Source organism: Rattus norvegicus, chromosome X (genome assembly GCF_021556685.1).
Source record: "Rattus norvegicus strain SHRSP/BbbUtx chromosome X, alternate assembly SHRSP_T2T, whole genome shotgun sequence".
NCBI lineage: Eukaryota > Metazoa > Chordata > Mammalia > Rodentia > Muridae > Rattus > Rattus norvegicus.
In genome coordinates this window covers 7,923,514-7,947,377 of record NC_141554.1, presented here as the reverse complement: position 1 = coordinate 7,947,377, position 23,864 = coordinate 7,923,514, and the positions used below count along the sequence as shown (strand labels likewise).

General features: G+C 43.3%; 2 protein-coding genes and 2 pseudogenes across 11 annotated transcripts in view; 2 read left to right on the top strand and 2 right to left on the bottom strand.

Annotated features, from left to right (window-relative positions):
* Nucleotides 1-258: 258 nt before the first annotated feature.
* On the top strand, nucleotides 259-3,684 carry Foxn3-ps1 (forkhead box N3, pseudogene 1; annotated as a pseudogene).
* A 13,813-nt stretch (nucleotides 3,685-17,497) lies between these two features.
* LOC120099502 (U2 spliceosomal RNA) lies at nucleotides 17,498-17,675 on the bottom strand (annotated as a pseudogene).
* Nucleotides 17,676-19,183: 1,508 nt separating this feature from the next.
* Nucleotides 19,184-21,442, bottom strand: Ndufb11 (NADH:ubiquinone oxidoreductase subunit B11). Its single transcript, NM_001106756.1, has 3 exons — nucleotides 20,948-21,442; nucleotides 19,575-19,705; nucleotides 19,184-19,406 (listed from the first exon to the last, which is right to left on the bottom strand). Exons 1-3 carry the CDS (start codon nucleotides 21,146-21,148, stop codon nucleotides 19,283-19,285), a joined length of 456 nt encoding a protein of 151 aa, NP_001100226.1. The 5' UTR covers nucleotides 21,149-21,442; the 3' UTR covers nucleotides 19,184-19,282.
* A 256-nt stretch (nucleotides 21,443-21,698) lies between these two features.
* The window catches only part of Rbm10 (RNA binding motif protein 10), a 32,130-nt gene continuing 29,964 nt past the window's right edge, over nucleotides 21,699-23,864 (top strand). For 8 of the 10 annotated variants that reach the window (XM_087600648.1, XM_087600646.1, XM_087600649.1 and 5 more), the window contains exon 1: nucleotides 21,710-21,937. The gene's annotated coding sequence lies outside the window, so the exon portion shown is untranslated. Of the gene's footprint in view, nucleotides 21,938-23,864 lie in introns of all 10 variants that reach the window. The other 2 variants (NM_001414396.1, NM_152861.5) reach the window with 2 other exon arrangements.

The following is a 23,864-nucleotide window of genomic DNA, read 5'->3' as shown; positions in this document are numbered from 1 at the left end:
GGCCACACCTCCTAATCCTAAGTAGTGCCACTCCCTGATGTCTAAACATTCAAATACACGAGCCTATGTAGGCATTCTTATTCAGACCACCAGTGTCCAGTTCACTTAAGTTCATTGAATAGCACCCTTTTCACTCCTAGGAATAAGCTGTTTATGGTTTGTGCTATGTGGGTAGTGCAAGACGTATGTTACTCTTCATGTTTCCACCTACGTGCAATCTTCCTCCTCCTCCAAATGGATTCCAAAGCTGCTTGTAAGATGAACTCCCTCAGGCCAGCAGACAACTCACCAGGTAAGTGTTTGCCATACAAACCTAAGAATCTGGGTCTCATGGTAGAAGGGAATAACTCCAGGATCTCAAGGAAAACACCAACTCTTCATATGCTCCCACACTCATATATATACATACTACACACACAATAAATATATATTAAAATTTTAAATAAAGTCTTTCCAAGTATTTAACAGTCTGAAAAGACTGCACACAGTGTGTAGTAACTTGGAGCATTGCATAGCTTTATCTCAGCAGAACTAGCTAGGTTCTGAAAGGAACTTAGATTGGATTAAAAGCATAGCCATAATATGGCAGTCTTAACTATGATATTTTATTGCAAAGTGGACTTTTATAAACAAATAGGCCAAGGGACTGAGGTATCTTACCCACAAGCTTTAAGAACCAGTTTGGGTGTGGTGATGCAAAATGTTAATCCTAACACTATGGAGGGAAAGACTCTAAGTTTGAAGGCAGCCAAGGCTACATAGTAAAAGCTTGTCTCATAAACAATAAAAAAAGAACATATCCAGATTTATGCCAACAGTGTAGAATAGATTCAGGAATAGTGAGTGCCCTTCGTAAGTAAGATTAGTCACACCCAATTGGGGCACACAAATATCCCTTTAAGACAGTGGTTCTCCACTGAACTGAGAATAGGACCCCCGTTGAAGGAATCAGAGAAAGAACTGGAAGAGCTTGAAGGGGCTCGAGACTCTATATGTACAACAATGCCAAGCAACCAGAGCTTCCAGGGACTAAGCCCCTACCCAAAGACTATACATGGACTGACCCTGGACTCTGACCTCATAGGTAGCAATGCATATCCTAGTAAGAGCACCAGTGGAAGGGGAAGCCCTGGGTCCTGCTAAGACTGAACCCCCAGTGAACTAGACTGGTGGGGGGAGGGCGGCAATGGGGGGAGGGTTGGGAGGGGAACACCCATAAGGAAGGGGAGGGGGAGGGGGATGTTTGCCCGGATACCGGGAAAGGGAATAACACTTGAAATGTATATAAGAAATACTCAAGTTAATAAAAAAAAAAAAAAAAAGACAGTGGTTCTCCAACCAGAGCTTCCAGGGACTAAACCACTACCGAAAGACTCTATATGGACTGACCCAGGGCTCCAACTGCATATGTAGCAGAGAATAGCCACGTTGTGCACCAGTGGAAGGGGAAGCCCTTGGTCCTGCCAAGGTTGTACCCCCAGTGCAGGGGAATATGGGGGAGGGCAATAAGGGGGATGTATAGGGGGAATACCCGTATGGGGAAGGGGGAGGGGAGTGAATGGGGGCTTATGGACAGGAAAATGAGAAGGGGAATAACCTTTGAAATATAAGTAAAGAAATATATAATAAAAATTTTTTAAAAAAAGACAGTAGTTCTCAAACTTCCTAATTCTGCAACCCTTTAATGTAGTTCCTCATATTGTGGTGATCCTCAACCACAAAATTATTTTCATTGCCACTTCATAACTACAATTTTTCTATTGTTAAGAATCACAATGTACATATTTGTGTTTTCTGCTGATCTTAAGAGACCCTTTTAAAGGCCTGGTGGATCCCACCCACAGGAGTCATGACTCATAGGTTGAGAACCACTGTTTAAGGTATCCTGGTAAATCAGTAAAATTAAATCTTTTCTAATGGTGCCACCTACTGGACAAACAAGTTCAATATGCCCTTATTCAGTAATCTAATTAAGCTGTAACTCCACCTTGGAATTCCTGTCAAGAACTTGTTGGGAGAAATGTCACACTCATTAAGCCCAACATCTTCCTCTACATAAGACACTAAACAGATTAAGCAGAACCTGGCTACTCAGGTGGTTCTGAAAAATATATAGAAAGTTTTGACATATTTCCCCAAATGATGAACCTGTTTTTTGAAAGGTATTATTATGATAAAGACAGACCTTGATGGCCTGAGAGAACTAGAGTGCTGTACAGATGATTAGCACATGCTAGAGGCCAAGTATCCTGTAGGGTCTAAAGAAACACCGGGCCAAGATGGGATTGTGACATTGAGGACAGATCAGAACACTTAAGATGGTGTGTAGATATGTTAAAGTGTAATATTGTGTATATAGTTGAAGGACTAAAGTAAAATTAGTAAGTCGTACAAAACTGGCAACTTATTCAGGGACCTGACAGTAAAATTAGTAAGTTGTACAAAACTGGCAACTTATTCAGGGACCTGACAGAGGCAAGCAAGAGGTGGGACTACAGGGGTGGGAGAGACAAGGGCAGGAGAGAAGATGTGTGGACAGATGGCAGTGGCTGAAGGTCCCATGTGGCTCAGCGATCCCAGTTCCCTGACCTCCAGCTCCTGGGGCCCACCTGGGTGTTCCACTGCCCTGGGTGTGGCTCCTTTGTGGGACCACCAAACTATGTCTACCAGGAGCCCTCAGAAGTTGTCTGCTGCCCTGAAGAGCAATAGCGATAGTGTCCTGCAGTCTTTGAGACCCCTCTTAACCCAAAGCCTTCAAGTCAGTGAGTTCTGTCAGTCCTACCTCTAAAAAGCCTACAAGGTCAGGAACCAGTGAGTCAGGCAACATAGTCAGTGCCATTTTGACACTCCTGATAAGCCTGATAAGTTAGAAAAAAGGACTTGGCGAAATGAAGAGCTGACCAGCCTGGACTGGCTTCTCAAATGCAAGAAATTTAAGTACTTTGGGGTCTGTTCCAAGAACTAGACCGTAACACCCCACAGGTCCCCACCTACTCCCTTGTACACTGTAATGACAGTCGGAACTTTAGCTGCAAACCTTCCTGTTCCTTTAACTGCCTCATGTTTATGGCCATCCAAGACTCTCCAACCTGCCAGTGAAGGATATCTACATTTGGATCTTGGAACATTTCCCATTTTTTGAAAATGCACCAATTAGATGGGAAAACTGTAAGACATAATTTATCATTAAATAAGTGTTTCAACAAAGTAGACAAAGAGACAAATCAGAGTATAGGTGAAGAGTCTTTTTGGTACATACACCCATCACAGAGACAAAAATCTAATTCTAGCTTTGAAAAAGACACTTTAATACCCTCTTCCCACTCCTCAGATACATCAAAGGCCTACCCACCTGTGAAGAAAGTAGGTTTTTCAGGAAGAGCAGAGCCTTTCTGAAAGTTCTTGATGTTGATGCCGCCAATGTCATGAAACTTTTGAATACCCACCCTGAGATGTCTGCAACTCTTTCTCCAGGAATGATAGAAAACAAAGCTGACTTTCTGAGCAGAGAGTTGTTTCCTGGCATCCAGTTATAGCCAGTGACTCCCACTTGGAGGAGAACAGCTTTGAGGAAAGGGGTCACCAGACACCAACCAGGTAGGGACTAAAAACAAACCATCATGTGGCTTCAAGGTGGTCAGTAGAGACCCCAGGGAGGACCACAACTATAGTCACCTTACGTAGTCCTCCAAAGCCCTGGACATCTCACTCACCAGTGACTCCTCCTCCTCCTCCTCCTCCTCCTCCTCCTCCTCCTCCTCCTCCTCCTCTTCCTCTTTTACCACCACTTCCACTGCCACCACCACCTGCTCTGTTGATAACCTGAAGGGGAGCTTCCAACACCATGAAAGCCACCACAGAGAAGATGAGCAAGAAAGCTAGCCAGGAAGAGGAAACAGGTGCTCTGAGGACAATGGGTGCTTTGAGAACAGGTAAGGCCAGCACCTTGTGAAGGCTGGTAGGGTTCTGAGAGCCTGGTTGCCAGTCAAAAAGGGAAAAAAAAGATGCATAGACCCCACCCCCGGCCCCTGAGAGTGACTATGAGCAAATGAAAGAGGCAGCCTGGTCATTTCTGCTCTTGGCTGGATTATATTGTGTTTGAATAATGTCACTAATCCAGATGGCAAAGAGATAAAAAGGGGGCAAAAGGACAACATAAACAAGATGCTAATTTGTTTTGAGCTTATGACCATTTGATTTTATCATGGCAGAGATTCTAATAGTTTGTGATAAGATTGGCAATGTTTTCACGGGTTAGTTTGTTGTTTGTTCTTTTTAAAAACTCCCCCTCCTATGTTTCAGACCTTCAAATATTTTCTGTTGAGAGTGCAATCATAGACCTCCTTGACAACTATTTTTCAAAAGTTTCTCATTGTCTGACGACAAAAATCACAATCACTATTGTTTCCTGCAGCCTGTCACAGGGATGTCAAAGTTAATGCCACAGGAATTGATGGCACATGCAGCAGCCAGAAGGTAACAGTGCAGAATCATTCAGCCTCAACTTGTAGGTGTAAAAGACCAACACAGCAAACTATTAAAGCACATAGGTTAGAGACTGCCACATCCATCAGGAAAACAAAATGGACCCCTCTTACAACCCAGAATTTTGTTCACTAAGGACTGATGAGACAGCTTGGTAGGTCAAAGCATTTGTCACCAAGCCTGACAACTTGAGTTCAATCCCCACGACCCACAGTCAAGATATGGGGTCTGAGCCTTTCTTAATTGCCAAGGTCTTCATTACCACTTCAATCTCATTCTTTGCTATAGGTTGTTTGAAGGATTTTTCTATCCCCTTGAACTAATTTTATTAGAGCATATGTGCCTACAAATTTGTTACCTCTAGATGTTCTAGTGTATTGGTTTTTTTTGGTTTGTTTTTTTTTTTTTGGATCTTTTTTTCGGAGCTGGGGACCGAACCCAGGGCCTTGCGCTTCCTAGGTAAGCGCTCTACCACTGAGCTAAATCCCCAGCCCCTAGTGTATTGTTTTAAATACACATTCTCAGAAAATATTCATGCACAATCCTCCAGATTTCATTGTCATTTATTGTTCCCCTTTTCCATATTTACTTTAACAATTTGGGCCTTCTCATTCTTTTGGTTAGTTTTACTAAGAGTTTGTGAATCTTATGTCTCTCTTCGAAGAACCAATTCATTGTGACATTTATTACTTTTATTGTTCTTTCAGAATTTCAAAATACCTCGATCTTTATTGTTTCCTTTCTTCTGGTAGCCATTGGCTCAGCATGTTCCTATTCTAAGACCTTAAGGTGAAAGAAGGACTTATTTATTTAAGTTCCTTATGGTATTTTAAAATAATTTTTAAAGATTTTTTTGTTTTTATTTTATAAGTATGAGTGCATGATATCACATGTGTGCATGCCTGGTGCCCACAAATGTCAGAAGAGAGCATTAGGTCCCGTGGAGTTGGAACTACAAATGACTGTTAGCTACCACATGGACTCTGGGATCTAAACTCAGGTCTTCTGCAAAAGCAATGAGTATTTTTTAACTGCTGAGCCATCTCTCCACCCCTTTCTCTTAAAAAATATTATTACATTTATTTGTTTAGTATGTGAGTCTGTGTGTGTGTGTGTGTGTGTGTGTGTGTGTGGTGTGGTGTGTGCATGTGCACATGCACCATAAGAGGTTTTTGAGGGGATTGTCTTCCTCCATGTGATTTAGAGGTTGAATTTAGGTCATTAGACTTGGCAACAAGTCCTTTTACCCTCTGAATCATCTCATAGGCTCAAGTTCTCTCTGAAGTTTTGATGCAAGTACTCATAGCCAAAAACTTCTCTGTTAAAAGAAAAACAAAACAAAATTGCTTTTGCAGGTCATCAACATGGCTCAGAGGATAAAGGGGGCTTGCTGCCGACCCTGTTGACCTAAGTCCTATCTCACATACTGGAAGGAGAGAACCTACTCCCACTGGTTGCCCTCTGACATCACATGGACATTGTGACAAGTATACATTCATATACACCAATAAACAAACAAACAAATAGAACAGCTTTTGCTAGACAAGTATGTTGGTTCACACCTGCCATCCAGAAATTGGGGGGCCAGGGTGGGTAGGCAGCTAGGCAACAAGGAATTCAAGGTCATCTTCAGCTATATGACTTGAGATAGGGCATGAGACAATGTATCAAAAAAGAAAGAAAGAAAGAAAGAGAGAGAGAGAGAGAGAGAGAGAGAGAGAGAGAGAGAGAGAGAGAAAAGAACTGCCTTTTGTGTACCACAGATATTCTGATAAGTTCCATTTATTCTATGATTTTTTAAAGATTTATTTATTTATTTTATGCATATAAGTACACTGTAGCTGTCTTCAGACACCAGAAGAGGGCATCAGATCTCATTTACAGATGGTTGTGAGCCACCATGTGGTTGCTGGGATTTGAACTCAGAACCTCTGGAAGAGCAGTCAGTGCTCTTAACCACTGAGCCATCTCTCCAGCTCCTATTCTATGATTTTTAAAAGCTTCCCTCCCTCTATTTCTTCAATAGCCCACTAATGGTTCCTGAGTGTCTTTTTCAGTCTCCATGCATTTGGACAATTTGTGTTGCACTTAATTTTTAGTCTTATTCCATTTTAATTTGGTAAACATATAAGAAATCATTTCAATTGCTCTATATTTGTTAAGATTTGCTTTATCCCCTAAGGAATGATCCATTTTAGAGAAATACCCATAAGCTTCTGAGAAGAATGTGTATTCAAGCAGCTGTTGAGTGATTTTTCTGCAGAATTCTATGAAGTCGTTACAGCTACAGTGCAGTTTAGCACTAGAATTTCTTTGTTGCCTTTCTCATCTAAATAGTCTATCTTTTGATGGCAGTAGGGGTATTGCCACCCACTGTTACTGTACCTGAACCAGTCTGTCCCCTTGTGTCCAATTGTGTTTCTTTTATGAAATTGGGCTACCAATATTCAGTGTATCTATATTTACAATTGTTATATCTTCTTGATGTGATTATTAATATGCAGTAGCCATCTTTATCTCTTCTGATTAATTCTGACCTGGAGACTACTTTATCAGATACATGGGTATACCTGTTTCTGCTTATTTTGGGCTTCTACTTTCTTGGTATATCAGCCTCTAATTTTTCCCTTTTTGTCAGTGATCTGTGTTTCTTTCACACAACAAACAGTTGGATCTTGTTCTTTTTTGTTTTAAAGATTTTTTTATTTATAAGAATACACTGTAACTGTCTTCAGACACACCAGAAGAGGGCATCAGATCCCATTACAGATGGTCGTGAGCCACCATGTGGTTGCTTGGAATTGAACTCAGGACCTCTGGAAGAACAGTCAGTGCTCTTAACCACTGAGCCATCTCTCCAGCCCTGGATCTTGTTTTTAATCCTACTAGCTAGTTTGTGTCTTTAAAAAAATAACCAATCGGCAGCAGCTCTCTGCTCCCAGACCCCGTGGGAAAGAGACCTCACCGCCTGGTCAGGTGGGCACTCCTGAGGCTGCAGAGCAGAAGAGACCACCAACACTGCCCACCCCTGCCCACATCCCTGGCCCAAGAGGAAACTGTATAAGGCCTCTGGGCTCCCGTGGGGGAGGGCCCAGGAGCGGCAGGACCCCTGCCTGAGACACCGCCTGAACCTGAAGGAAACAGACCGGATAAACAGTTCTCTGCACCCAAATCCCGTGGGAGGGAGAGCTAAACCTTCAGAGAGGCAGACAAGCCTGGGAAACCAGAAGAGACTACTCTCTGTACATACATCTCGTACGCCACAGGAAAACACCAAAGGCCATCTGGAACCCTGGTGCACTGAAGCTCCCGGAAGGGGCGGCACAGGTCTTCCTGGTTGCTGCCGCCGCAAAGAGCCCGTGGGCAGCACCCTGTGAACAAACTTGAGCCTCGGGACCACAGGTAAGACCAAATTTTCTGCTGCAAGTGACCTGCCTGGTGAACTCAAGACACAGGCCCACAGGAACAGCTGAAGACCTGTACAGAGGAAAAACTACATGCCCGAAAGCAGAACACTCTGTCCCCATAACTGACTGAAAGAGAGGAAAACAGGTCTACAGCACTCCTGACACACCTAGGGTTTTGAATAACCCTATTCAAAAATGGGGTTCAGAGCTAAACAAAGAATTCACAGCTGAGGAATGCCGAATGGCTGAGAAACACCTAAAGAAATGTTCAACATCTTTAGTCATAAGGGAAATGCAAATCAAAACAACCCTGAGATTTCACCTCACACCAGTGAGAATGGCTAAGATCAAAAACTCAGGGGACAACAGATGCTGGTGAGGATGTGGAGAAAGAGGAACACTCCTCCATTGTTGGTGGGATTGCAGACTGGTACAACCATTCTGGAAATCAGTCTGGAGGATCCTCAGAAAATTGGACATTGAACTGCCTGAGGATCCAGCTATACCTCTCTTGGGCATATACCCAAAAGATGCCCCAACATATAATAAAGACACGTGCTCCACTATGTTCATCGCAGCCTTATTTATAATAGAACCCAGATGCCCTTCAACAGAGGAATGGATACAGAAAATGTGGTACATCTACACAATGGAATATTACTCAGCTATCAAAAACAACGACTTTATGAAATCCGTAGGCAAATGGTTGGAACTGGAAAATATCATCCTGAGTGAGCTAACCCAATCACAGAAAGACATACATGGTATGCACTCATTGATAAGTGGCTATTAGCCCAAATGCTTGAATTACCCTAGATGCCTAGAACAAATGAAACTCAAGACGGATGATCAAAATGTGAATGCTTCACTCCTTCTTTAAAAGGGGAACAAGAATACCCTTGGCAGGGAAGAGAGAGGCAAAGATTAAAACAGATACTGAAGGAACACCCATTCAGAGCCTGCCCCACATGTGGCCCATACATATACAGCCACCCAATTAGACAAGATGGATGAAGCAAAGAAGTGCAGGCTGACAGGAGCCGGATGTAGATCGCTCCTGAGAGACACAGCCAGAATACAGCAAATACAGAGGCGAATGCCAGCAGCAAACCACTGAACTGAGAATAGGACCCCCGTTGAAGGAATCAGAGAAAGAACTGGAAGAGCTTGAAGGGGCTTGAGACCCCATATGTACAACAATGCCAAGCAACCAGAGCTTCCAGGGACTAAGCCACTACCTAAAGACTATACATGGACTGACCCTGGACTCTGACCTCATAGGTAGCAATGAATATCCTAGTAAGAGCACCAGTGGAAGGGGAAGCCCTGGGTCCTGCTAAGACTGAACCCCCAGTGAACTAGACTGGGGGGGGGGAGGGCGGCAATGGGGGGAGGGTTGGGAGGGGAACACCCATAAGGAAGGGGAGGGGGGAGGAGGATGTTTGCCCGGATACCGGGAAAGGGAATAACACTCGAAATGTATATAAGAAATACTCAAGTTAATAAAAAAATAAAATAAAATGTAAAAAAAAAAATAACCAATCAGGGTTGATTTTCATTTTATATATCTCCTGTATAGGGGCGTGGAGACATGATTCAGCTGTTAAGAATACAGGGGTTGTACATACACACTCTCCCCTACACACACACACATACACACACACACACACACACACACACACACACACACACACACACACACACACACAAGCCACTGGTTGCTTATTCAGAAGACCCAGGTTTGATTCCTACATGTTGGTCACGACCATCTGTAACTCTGAATCTCACACCCTTTTCTACCCTGTGAGTGCAATGGATACATGTGGTGTACATATGTATATGCAGTCAAAGCACCATACATATAACATAAAAACAAAATAAAAATTGTGTGTGTGTGTATGTGCCCCAACACACATGTGGAGGCCATATGATAACTTGTGGGAGTTGGTTCTTTCCTTCCACTCAAAGATCCACCTGCCTCTGCCTCTGCCTCTTGAGTTCTAGGATTAAAGGCATGCATTGCCACCACCTGACTTACTTGGATATTACAGCATCCAAATATATATATTTGGAAGAGCATTTGACTGTATATATGTTTAAATGTTGTGTTTTAGTTTTCAGAATATTTTCTAAACATACGAAATAAAACGATTGGTTTATAAGTAAACTAAATTGAATGAAACTTACTTAATACTAATAATATTTCTCCTAATGTAAGGAAGAACCCTAATCTGTACTATACCAAGTCTTGCTATATAGCCTGGGCTGGCTCTAAAATTGCTATACTGACCTTGAATTTGCAACAATGCTCTGTTTCTGTCTCCTGAGTGCTGGGGCTACAGGTGTAAGTTACCATGCTTACCATTTTGTGTGGGACAGGATACTAGAATTGAACCCAGGCCTTGTACAAGCTATGGAATTGTTCTACCATTATCTATATTCCCAGTCCACTGATAGAAGTTTCATGAGCTGTCATCTATGCTGGAGTGGGCTTTTGTGACATTAGCTGTCTTTGAGTCATGTTTGCTTCTTATTCTTACTTATAAGGGATTACTTATAAGTAACACCTCACAGTGTTTAACTTGGAATACATGTGGAAGCCAGGTAATTAGAAATGAGACTTCATGGGTAGCTGCATTAAAGGATAGAGAGTAAAATAAAAGAACTAGGGAGAACTATACTTTTTATTGTAAGTATAATTTTTGTTCATAATTGCTTTGGCTATAGAAGGTATTTTGTGCTTCTATATGAATTTTAAGATGTTTTTCTGTTTCTATGAAGAATATCATGAGGATTTTGGTTGGTATTACATTGAATCCATAAATTATTTTAGGTAGAATGGTCATTTTCACCATATTAATTCCACCAATCCTGATAGAGCATTAATGTATAAAATATATAAAGGACTTTTTTTGCTTTTTTTTTTGTTTTCAATACATACCAACCTCAGTTTCCCCTCCCTCCTCTCCTCCCTGCCCACCCTATCTCTCCTCCAGATCCATTCCTCCTCTGTTTCCCTTCAGAATAGAGCAGGTCTTCCAGGGCAATCAAGCAAATTCAGCATTACAAGCTACAATTAGACTAGACACAAACCCTGGGTGAGGCAACTCAGTAGGAGGAAAAAGGGTCTCAAAAGAAGACAAAAGAGTCAAAGACACCCCAACTGTTGTGGTTGTTAGCTTGGTGGTTTTCTGGGACTCCTAAAGAACCTTTTTTTTTTCTAAAAGAAAAATGCCCATAGTCCAATCAATATATGGTATTTAGATCTGAATGCATAGTTTGCAAAAGAAATACAAAAGGCTGAGAGATATTTTAAGTCTTCAACATCCATAGAAATCAAGAAAATGCATATTAAAACTACTTGGAGATTTCATCTTACCCATCAAAATGGCTAAGATTGGAAAAACAAAGCACAGAAATTGCTAGCCAGGTTCAGGTGAAAGGAGAACCCCCATTCACTGTTGATGCTCACTGAAGTCAGAGGAAGGTCTCAAATCCCCCGGAGCTAGAATTATAGATGATTGTGAGCTGTCCAATATAGGAACTGGGAAAACAACTCTGATCCTCTGGAAGAGCCATCTCTTTCCAGCGCCTCAAAAATATTTTACTACATGAGCAATTTACTTTTAGTTCAGTGGGACTTACATATTTACACTTCCATATCATCGTTCATCATCAAAGGAGATCAGAATAGGAACTCAAACAGGTCAGGAACATGAAGGCAGGAATTGAAACACAGGCCATGGAGGAATGCTGTTTACTGGCTTGCTCCCGGTGGCTTGCTTATCCAGCTTTCCTATAGAACCCAGAACCACCAGTTCAGGGATGGCACCATTTACCATTGGCTGGGCCCTCCCACATTCATTACTAATTAAGAAGATGCCTTACAAGCCAGATCTTAAGGAAACATTTTCTCAACTGAGGCTCACTCCTTTCAGAAAACTCTAGTTTCTGTGTCAAGTTGACATAAGATTAGCCAACAGGGGCTGAGCACTTACTTGTCCTTTTTAAATAGCAAGGCCTCTTGGAGCTGAGTCTGCTGCAGTAATTTGTTTAAAATTCTTTTATATTGCATTGATTTTTTGTGTGCACACACATAAGCTACAGTGAACTTGTGTAGAGGTCAAAGAACAACTTGTTCTCTCCTTCTGCTGCAGGTCTGAGGAGTCAAACTCAGGCCATAAGGCTTAGAGGTAAGCACCTTTACCTGCTGAGTAATCTTGCCCACCCTGTTGCAATATTTGATGATGGTTTTTATCAAGGGACTGGGTGTTATTGATATTCTTTACTTCTGTATCGAAGTTAAAGCATTTGAGTCAGGTACCTATCTTGTCTGATTATTGCCATTTTAATATCTGTGCTAGTTAGGATTTGGGTTCCTTTGGTTTTGGTTTTTGGTTTGTGGTTTTTTGGTTTTTGCCAACCTGACACAAGGTATCAAAAAAAGGAACCTTAGTTGAGAAATGACTTCAGCAGATTGCCTGTAGGCAAGTCTGTGGGGGCATTTTCTTGATGAATGATTGATGTGGCAGGGCCCAGTTCATTGTGAGTGGTTCTACTCCTAGGTAGGTGGAGTTATATATGAAAGCACACTGAGCAAGCCATGAGGTTTTATATGCTTAAACTCCACCTAGTGTGACTCATTCCCTTGCTGCCAAATCTCTCTCTCTCTCTCTCTCTCTCTCTCTCTCTCTCTCTCTCTCTCTCTCTCACACACACACACACACACACACACACACACACACACACACACACACACACACTTTCTTCTCCCTGTCCAAAAGGAAAAAAACTGAGAATCAAAACAAGCAACAACACCAAAATAAATAATAAGACAAATGGTACCAAAACAAACCAAGAAGCACATATAAAGCATGAAATGCATGATATACTGGCCAACTACTCCTGGGCATGAGGCTTGCCCTGGGGTGCTTCAATTACACCCAGTGGCACTCCACTGGAAGAAATGGACTTTACCTTTCTCAACAGCTACTTATTGCACATAGCTTCTTGCTAAGGAGTGATACTTTGTGTCCACTTACCCTTCCTGTTGGGATTTAATTTAGTTTGAACTTCTGCAGGTCTTGTGTGTTGTCACAGTTTCTGTGAGTTCTATGTGCATCACCCTGTTGTGTGTGATACTATTTCCTTGGAGTCTTCCGTCCCCGCTGGCTCTCATAGTCTTTCTGCTTCCTCTTCTGAGTATATACTTGAGCCTTGAGGGGAAGAGTTTGATAAAGACTGAGTGTTCCAGCCTCTTTCTGAACATTGTCCATTCTGAACTCTTTCTGAGTCTCTTTCTGAACATTGTCCATTTGTGATCATGATGTTTTCTCACAGTAATAGGAACTAGAAGCTCTAACACAGGATTATTGCCAACTGTGTTGGGGAGTGACAGAAGCAAACCGAGAACAGAGATCTAAACTGGAGGACCAGACTCAGTGCTTCCAAATACTGTTTAGCTTTGAATAAACTGTGGAAGACAAGAGGCTAAAGAAGCAGTTTTCCCTCTTGAGTCCCTGAGTTCTCAGTCCTGCTAGCAGTGAATCATATGGTGGATAGGTGGCTGTAGAGGTCAGACCATCTGCTAACCTCACAGGATTTTAAGTCTTGGCAGTTACCCTCAAGTAATGAGATCTGATCCTTGTTACTGAAAGTGGAGCTACTAACCATCATGCCCTTCACTGGTTGAGCTTCCTACCACCCCAACTTATAAGAACCCTCTGCCTTCTCACTAAAGGCTGGCCAAAGCCAAATCTTTTTATTTTTCTTAATTATTTTATTGTGTGTATGGGTGTTTTTCCTACATGAATACCTGTGCACCACATTTGGGCCTAGGTGCCCACAAAGTCCAAAAAGAGGGCATCAGATCCCCTGAAACTAGAGTTGCACACAGTTGTGTACCACCATGAGAGTACTAAAAATAGAACCCAGGTCATCTGGAAGAAGTCCAAAAGCCAACACTTTTACTTCTTTACCCTCAAACCATTCTGATAGCTTTTTCAACATGAACAACAGTCTCCTTGAGATCCTCAAATTCAGTCTTGCAGTCCTGAATGACCCGAAGATGTAACTACATGAGGTCTGCCTTCTAGGCTGTGTGCATCTTCAAGAAGCAGCCTCGAGTCCTTCTGCTGCAATCATTGGTTTGCTGGAACATTTTGCCTATAGCTTCAGGTTTCAGGGCACAAGTCACTAGCATCTTATGAAATAGTCAGACCACATCAAACCATGTCTAGCCAAGGAGCACTTGGAAAACAGGGATAAATCTCATGCCTCCTTCAATATCACACGCATGGCACTCACAAGCTAAACAGACCCACAAATGGAGTTTCCCAGCTCCCAGCCTCCTAATGTGTGACCATTCTTCTCTTGTCACTGCCTCTCACCAACCCTGGTTTGCCTTGGTGAGCAAGGCTTGGGTCTGAACCCTGGCTAGGGGCTTGGAGGGAATGAAGAAAGAACAGACATACATACAATAAGTTGGAAAAAGTGGGGCTCTCTAACTACTGCAATGGGAAACAGTGTGTCAGGTACAGCATAGGGGGAAGGACTAGCTAGTCTCAGTAGGAGGTCTCTGTAGGCAAGCATTCTCAGGCTGTAAAATTCCTAGAGGAAGGTGCAAGTTGCTAGTTTTTGCACACACTGATCAACCATTCATAAACCTTCATACTCAGACTCCCAGGAAAACTTTGCTATCTCTCTTGAGCTAAGCCCATATAGGTAATGGCTTTGCAAATTTGCCATGGACCAACTGGCCTCAGAGTTCTGGACAGGACATGCCTATGTCAAGAGTACATGCTCAGGACTTCACTCACTCGGGGCTTCCTCCTCTCCACAATCTGGTCTTTGTAGGATTCCTACGAAGTCTCAGAACTGTGTGGGCTTTCCCTGAAGCTTTATGAAGGCCATAACATCATAAAAGACTCCATTCCCAAATATTTTTTCCTGGGGAGGAGGGCCACCTACACTGAGATGTAGCAATTTGACACAAATTACAAAGCAAAACCAAGTCCTTTTGGATCAGAAGAGAAGAAGGAGAAGGAGAAGAAGCATGTTCATTGAAGCATAGCATTTGCCTAGCATATAAGGTCTTTGGCTCCATTTCCAGCATAGAACTACTCATAACACATACACACAAAAGCTAACCCAAATGGCCAGTAACATTTGCATGGACATGATCTCTTTGTACAGTGAAATAGAATATATGAATGAGGGAAAGGAGACTAATATATGTAGCAACAACATAAATAGACCCCACAAACACTGCTTTGAAGAAAGACAGTGATCACAAAAAGTAATCCTATTTATAGGAAGTTCAGAGCCAGGCAGAGTTGCCTATATTTTAGAAGTCAGGAGAGTAGACCTGCAGGTGGCTAAGCAAGCAAAAGTACTTGCCATGTAAGCCTGGTGGTGATCTGAAGCCTGGAAGCCACAGTAAAAGGAGAGAATCAATTTTATAAAGTTGTCCTCTGGCTTCCACATCCTGGCCATGACATGCATTCATGTGTCCACACTCACCGGCTTGTACAAATACACAATACACACATGATGATGATGATGATGATGGTGGTGGTGGTGGTGGTGGTGGTGGTGGTGATGATGATGATAGTAATAATAGTAATAAGTTAACCTCATGTTCTGTTTCTTTATCTGAGAGCTAATCACATAGGGACATCTAATTTGTGAAAAGAAAATTAGCTTTGTATACATTTTTCTCTACATTAAATTTCCTTATTTAATTTTACTGAGCCAGGATAGTGTCACACTGTAATTCTAGTACTTAGGAGGCTGAGGCAAGAAGATCACATAATTCAAGGTCAGCCTGAGCTACATAGTGAAAACCTGCCTTGACAAAGATTTTGCTGGAGCTGGAGAGATGGATCAGGAGTTAAAAGCACTGGCTACTCTTCTAGAGGACCTAGGTTTGACTTCCCCAGGTTAGGAGTTTAGTCTCTTTAATTCAGCTATCTCAGGAACAAATTCCACCTTGCTGGCAGGATCAAAACTGAGCTCATGTTCCCAGGCCCCAGAACCCAATGCCTATCCTGCTTCTTCAGATGTTTCCTGTTTGTGTGTTAACCAGTAATGGATGTGAAGATGCTGCTATCCCATCATCTAAACTAAGGCACACAAGTCATGAGCATGTTGCTTGACTGTGTATGCTGCTTGCCCACTTCTTTGTTCCCTTAGCACTCTAAATTCCAGACTATAGTTCAAGGGGGGACCTGACTGCAAAAGCTGACTTAAGGACCCTGAAACCATATAACCTGGATAAGGATAAAGCCCAGTCATTAATGGTAACTTCCTTGCTTAACCCCATGTGTCAAAATATGATTGTTCAATGTAACAGCCCACCCCAACCCCCTTGCTTTTTGCATTTGCCTTCTATAAAAATGTCATAAAGTCTCCCTTCAGGGACTCAGTTCAGATATTTAACTGGCCATCTCCCTGAACGCTCAGAAAATGAAGCTTTCATTTTTTTTTTCCTTCGGAGCTGGGGACCGAACCCAGGGCCTTGCGCTTGCTAGGCAAGCGCTCTACCACTGAGCTAAATCCCCAACCCCTGAAGCTTTAATTTTTAAGCTTCAATATCTGTAGTGATTTTTCTCAGTTCATGACCATCTGTAACTCACAAAAGAATGTGGTACACAGACACACATACAGTAAAACGTCCATATACTTTTTAAAAGTTTACTGGGAAAAACTGCACTTTGAGCATGAGAACAAGAAGATTGCTTTTCCCATAATGAATATGTAACACTTTTTTGATTTGACATTTCCTTTCAGTGGATATATATTTCATTGTATGATTGAGTTTTGTCCATTTCTTTCAAGCACATCATGTACTTTGACCATATTCTTTCTCCCCTCTTCCCCTACCAAACCAGTGTAGTAGACAAGAACAAAATGGTTACTGTCAACCTGACAGTCCACTGAGAACTTGCCTTTTCTCTTTTTTTTATTGCTAGAGCCATAGAGGTAGATTAAGTAACTTTTCATAGCTAAAAAGCCATGGAAGATATAGTGGATGATATTGTTCACTGTCTATATATATATGCATATATATTATGACTTATGGGGGTGCATGTTTGTGGGTGCAAATGTGTATATGAAAGTCAGAGGTTAACCTCAGGAGCTGTCAGTGTCTCACTGTTATGAATTGGGTTAGACTGGCTGGCCGACCTGTGAGCACCAGAAATCCACCTCTCCATCACTAAGATTATAAGTGTATGCCATCGTGCTCAGGTTTTTTTTTTACCCGAGTTCTGGGTATTGAACTCAAGAGTCTTGTGCTCTCCAACTCTATATTTTAATTCAATTGCCCAAAGCAGACAAGCAGTATAGCTGGGCTGCAATGAGCAAGAGGAAGTGATCTTTATAGCCAGAATAGAAGGGCCTAGGGATGGATTTTAGGATTTAGTTGAAGTGTAACTTCTAGATTTTAGGATTTAAGTCTGGCTAGAGTGAAAATCTCTCAAGGGCTGAGAGCTTGATGAAGTAGGGCTTGGGAAAATGGAAGATATTCATTCTTGATCTATAAATCAGAAAGGCATAGATTGATGTCACACAAGAATGAACATAACCGCCTGCCCCCCTTCTGCAATGAAGGCACCATTCCTAGTGGTCCTGTAATACAAGATTCATGCATGGAGTGGACAGAGCAAGCTATTCCATCTCCCTGATCAAAAAAAAAATCATGTAATATATTTTCCTCAGATAAAGGATATCTTTATCTGATAGATACAGCACTTTATCTTAGCCAAAAGGCTGAGAAGTATTGGTGAACCAAACATTCAAACACACAGCATGCTGAGCACTGCTTTGCATAGAATGTATCTGAACACCTGTCCCTCTAGAATTTTATATCCTCTATCCAGAAGAACCCTGAACACTTCTAAGAGAGTGGTTCTCAATCTGTGGGTCGGGACCCCTTTGGCAACCCCTTTTACATTACATTGATTCATAATAGTAACAAGATAAAAGTCATAAAGTAGCAATAAAAATAATTTTATGGCTGTGGGTTCACCACAAAATAAGGAACTATATTGAAAGGTCTCACCATTAGATAGGTTGAGAACCACTGCTTAAAGAAGCCCAGGTTAAAGGGGAAGCCCTTGGTCCTGCTAAGACTGAACCCCCAGTGAACATGATTGTTGGGGGGAGGGCGGTAATGAGGGGAGGATGGGGAGGGGAACACCCATATAGAAGGGGAGGGGAAGGGGTTAGGGGGATGTTGGCCTAGAAACCGGGAAAGGGAATAACATTCGAAATTTAAATAAGAAATACTCAAGTTAATAAAGAAAAAATGAAAAAGAAAAAGGATGACCAAAATGCAGATGTTCCCACTCCTTCTTAAAAGGGGGAAAATATCCATAGTAGGGGATATGGAAGCAAAGTTTAGAGCAGCGACTCAAGGAATGGCCATTCAGAGCCTGACCCACATGTGACCCATATATATACAGCCACCAAAACTAGTTATGTTTGAGGAAGATAAAAAATGCATGTTGAAAGGGACTGGATATAGATCTTTCCTGAGACACACATCCAGAGCATGTCCAATACAGAGGTCAATGCTAGCAGCAAACCACCGAACTGAGAACAGGACACCCTTGGGGGAATTAGAGGAAGGACTGAAAGAGTTGAAGGAACTTGCAACCCCATAAAAACAACAATGCCAACCAACCAGAGCTTCCAGGGACTAAACCACTACCGAAATATATACATGGACTGACCCAGGGCTCCAACTGCATATGTAGCAGAGAATAGCCTTGTTGGGGCACCAGTGGAAGGGGAAGCCCTTGGTCCGGCCAAGGTTGGACCCCCAGTGAGGGGAATATGGGGGGCAATAAGGGGTTATATAGGGGGAATACCCGTATGGGGGAGGGGGAGGGGAGGGAATGGGGACTGATGGACAGGAAACCGGGAAGGGGAATGACCTTTGAAATGTAAGTAAATCTAATAAAAATTTAAAAAACGTTAAAAAAAAAAAAGAAGCCCAGGTTACTGTATTGAAGACTGAAGTGCCAGACATCATTTATTCAAACCTTGACTCTACAGACCAGAAACACTTCTGATGACTTTAGCCCTAGCTACTACCTAATAGCAATTACCTGAGATTCAAGAGGAGCCACATACCCTTGCTATACAATCCACAGAGTCATGGACTACAGTATTAAGCCACCATACCTTAGTGTTATATACAGTAATAGACAAGAGAGGCAGCAGTGGCTCTTGAAAGCTTGTCACACACTCATATCCTCTTCAATAACAAAAGCAACAGTAACCAGTCATATTTTCAATTACTTTAATAAGGTGTTCTGAGGAACCAGGAAATTAACAGAGAGGGGCGAATAAGTAATGCTTCTTAAGCCCTGCTCAGTATTTCGTCAGTCATCTTCTGGTAACTGGATCTTGCTGGGATCAAAATAGTTGGATTCCATGATGGGGAGGCCGTTGAGTTCTCGGTATTTCACAAGTCTCTCAGCTTCCCGGCGGGCCCACTCTTGCATCCTAGAAGCATCAACAAGTGTGGTGTGATGTGAAGGGACCTCACTAGACAGCAGCTCCCCAGCTCAGCACCCTATACCCCACCAGTATAGGGCAAGGATTCTGATCAGAGATGCTTCCAACCTCTACCTCTGCCTCTGCCCTCTCAACTTTCTTGGAAAACCTCTATACCTGTAATCAGGCAGGTAAGCCACAAAGGTGGTACCAAAAACCAGGACGATGGAAAAACCAAAGAAGAAGACAGCTCGCATATTCCAGACGTCCACCACAGGGTCACTGTCATAACCGTGAAAGTCTGGGTTCTGAGGAAAAAGAGAGGTCAGTGAGGGGTTCCTGTGCTCTATAAAATGACCTGGTCTCTAATCTGCCCTCTAATCCTAACCAATCTCTTAGCCCTCATTAAAGTCCTTTCCCTACTTTTAGGGTACATGAAGTTCCTTCCCATCACAGGGCTTTGACATTTGCTGCTTCGAGGCCTACACAGTTCTTCTTCCAAATCTAATCATCACTGAATCCATCACCATCTCCTCATCCAAGATTTTGACTTTATTTTCAAATGAATAATTGTCCTTACCTACTTGTTTGGGAGTACTCGCCCTGTCTGTTAAGCTGCACCAGAAAGTGCTATTTATAAAGGTTAAAAAATGTTTGGATGTTGGCAATTTCCTATGGGTTCACTTAATCTATAGCACCCTATACATTTAAGATCCTCAACTAGAGGTTAGGTACTTATATATTAGGTCTTTTCAAATACACAAACCTCCTAATATGCCCAGTAGAGAGGAAATGGCAATAATAAACACCTTATAATTCTGAGTATTTCTGAAGTAACAAGAGCTGCTGTGACCATTCTGACTCATTTAATGATATGAAGAATTCCTATTATCTTTTTTAGCTGTCCTATTTTTCTCACTTTACAAAGAAACCGAGGCACCAAAAGATTAAACTACTTGTCCAAGGTCATACAAGTGAATAATTTCCAACCCAGGATGTCTGTCTGACTCCAGAGTCTCTGCTATTCATAAAGCACAGAATTCAGTTCTGAATTCAAATATCAGCTCCATTACCTACTCAAGCTGTGATCTTGGGTAGCAACTTATGTTTCAGTATTCTCATCGCGTTATTGTAACAGTTACAGTGTCTACTTCTGAAACAGGTAAAAGTGCCTACTTCAAAATCGTGCTACTTTAGAATTTAGATGAGTTAATTGATACAAAGTGTCGAGCACAGCCTGGCACCGCACACCTGGCACCTCAGACTTTAGTATTACCCTAATTATAATGTTTCTAGCATGCTTTGAGTGCTGCCCACTTTCAGTGTGATTTCTGTCTACAAATAAAGCAAATCCCGCTTCGAGTCCTAGGTCAAAAATGTCAAAACAAAAAACAACAAAATAAAGGAGGAAAACAAGCTATGCAAATTTCCTGAATATTTGAACATCTTGTCCACTGCGCAAGCCTCGAGCCGGAGAATGTCCGCTTCGACACTAGTTTCCCTGTTCCAGATTGGCCCCTAAGGCATCCCGTTTTCCCCCTCCCTCTCACCTTCGCGTAGAGGTTTTCGTCCTCGGGTTCTGGGTCCTCCTGCCATACCATGGTCGGTTCTCTTTGCCGCTTTCTCTCCACACCGGACGGGGCGATTACAGCCCTGGAAGATTCCCAGCGAACACGGGCAGCCGGGACCTCTCGTATCGCCGCCGCTACTGACAGGCGGCGAGCATACAAGCTTAACAGCCGGGCCGCCATGACCGCTTGTACTGAGGAGTCCAGGGGGTGGGGGCGGGGTGGGGAGCCGGAAATACGAAGTGCGCAACTGCGGTTGATCCCAGCGCGAATTTTGTCACTCCGCCCTTACCTCGCTAAATAGATCCCGGGTTTAAGTTTGTTTTCGAGTGTGGCGAGGTGTGGACTCTATTTTACCTTCCACGCCGCGTCGCAATCGAATTAGCTTTATTGTTTCTGTTAGGCTGGAAGAAATTTGTTTTTAAGAGGTCTGTTCATTTTCTTCATAAGAAGAAAGCGGTGACATCTAGACCGCCCTGTAGGGAAAGAGGTGGAGCTTCTACTTGTCTTTCAACTTCAAAGGACAGCAAGCTTCTAAAAAGCGGCCTCATAGGGATAGCCAATAGCTACTCTTTTTTCAGGACTCCTGGGCCATTCTCACGGGGAATGGGGAGGTAGCATATGCTTGCCAATCAGAGAATGCCAGGGCCAGCCCATAGTGGCCGGCAACCAATCGTCAAGGCCGGCCAGAGCGCGCTCCCTTAGTAGGTGGATGGTGGTCGGAGCGCCGGCTCTCTTCTCGTCGCCATTTTGTGTTGGTGACTGTGGCCGGCTGGGAGGAGGCGGCACTGAGTTTCCTTGGGAGGGCAACGCGTTGGGCGCGTCTCCCTTCCCCCTGTCCTCCCTTTTGCCTCCAGTCTTGGACTTGGTAGTTGCATGCATTGGCTCCCGTCGAACTAACAGTTCTGAAGGAGGTAGTGGCGGGCGGAGGTGATGCCTGGGAGCCCTCCCTTGACAGCCCGGGCCGAGAAGGTGAGCGCCGTTGCTGGTCGTGGGGACAGAGGTTAAGGAGCTGGGCGCGTGGGAGAGGGAGGGGGCAGGTGTTCATAGAAGAGGCGCGGGGACGGACTGCACGCTCGGAGTTCGCACAGAGCTGAGGGATGCCTGCACCTGAGAGGGGTATGGTCCCCCCCCACACACACACACACCCCAGCTTTTTCTTATGAAAGCAAAAGCGCGTGCGCGATTGGAACGCGGGATGGGTGCACGCGGGTTGGGGGAAGGGAGGGACAGATGGGAGTGGAGTACTGTGACTTAAACTGTATTTGTCCACCGAACTTTTATCTTTTGGAACGCGCATGTTTGCGACTTTGCGGAGGTGTTCTTAGAGCCGAGGTGTGCTGACTGCCTTGTGTTGCTTAACTATCCACTCTGACTGCGGCCTCTATTCATTTATGTGGTGGGGATGAGGGTGGCGAGCGCGGAGAAAGAAAGTGACTATGTTTTTTTATCCTTGGGGTCTGTATCTGACTTCTGATACTTATCAGGAAGCAGTCTTGTTACTGATCGACCCCAACCTAGTTAGTTTGGGGCAAGGGTTCAGAGAATATATATCCGGCTTTTCTTTCTTCTTTTGGGAGTTGTATCTGTGACACTGACGTTCATGTTAAAAGGGAAATCCGTTTAATTGTGTTTCTTAAAGGTATCCTGTGATCTTGGCCCTTGGTTACTTGGAGACTCGTCTGTAACTTTGTTTCTTTTCTGTGCTGTGCAACAATGTTGGACACATTCTTTTGCCATTGAGCATTTTGTGTTAGATTCTCAGCCCCTGGGGTTCCTCGTTGCGATTCTTTTCCCCATCTGGGAGAAGTTACCTGGTCCAGTGGCTTGAGGTGGAAGAGAAAATAGGTACCTGTGTACTTAGAGGAAAGGAGAGGAAAGGTGGGGTGGCAACCTACCATTGGGCAAGTTACCCATTGGGTGGTTACCTATGTGGTTCCTGTACGATAGGTGACAGCTAAAGATTCAAGGATAATTCTGATCCCTGGTTGAGTCATATCACTCTCAGGTCTTGTAATTCTCATGGCAGTACCAAAAGTTGGATGAAGTAGTAGCTTGCTTTCACATAGTAGAAGAAGATGTTTTGGAACCACTTGGGAAAGAGGCCCCTTTTGCCTCTGGAAACCTTAGCCTAAGATCCCTGGGGAGAGATCCACCTGGGGAACTGGCTACACATTAGGGCTGAACTACTTGCTGTGTTGAGGACCAGAGCTGTGTTGGCCAAAACCCCAGGGTGGTGGCAGCTGTCTTGTTGCCAAGTTAGCACCCCCCCCCCCCAAAAAAAAGCCTTTCAGGATTTCTGACTGCCTTGTCAAGGGTATAATTGGTCTCTCGTTGTGAAGTTGAAATACTACTTTGACCCATGGGAAGGGGTCTGGGATTTCTTCTGTTGTGAAATCTTTTGCTACTGTTTTGTCTTTTGGTGTTTTGCTAGTTGTTTTTATGATGCTGGGGATGGGACTTCAAGACCTTAAACATGCTGAGCAAGTGTCCTACCCCTCAATTATACCCCATCCAATTTTTGTGAACATCTCATTTCTTTGACTAATGTGCCTAGTCTAGGCAAATCATTCAGCACTTGGCCTTCCCTTCCCAGCAACCAACCATGGGCCTACATGTGTCTCCCGATCTAAGAATGCAACGCCTGGGTAGTACAGCCAGTGGTTCCACCAAATCTCTATATCTTTGTTTGATGAGGGTTTTGCTGTTTTCTAGGATAGTGGAGTCTTGTCTCGAGCTTATGGGGAAAGGAAGGGAGAGAGCCAAGTAGGGGGTTGTCTTCCTGAACTGCTGCACAGGAGCACAAGGAAGTGGGAAAAAAAAAAACAATGTCCCTGGGCTATAGGACAATAGGGAATCTTGGCAATGACCATCTCCTCAAGGAGACCCTCTTTGCTCC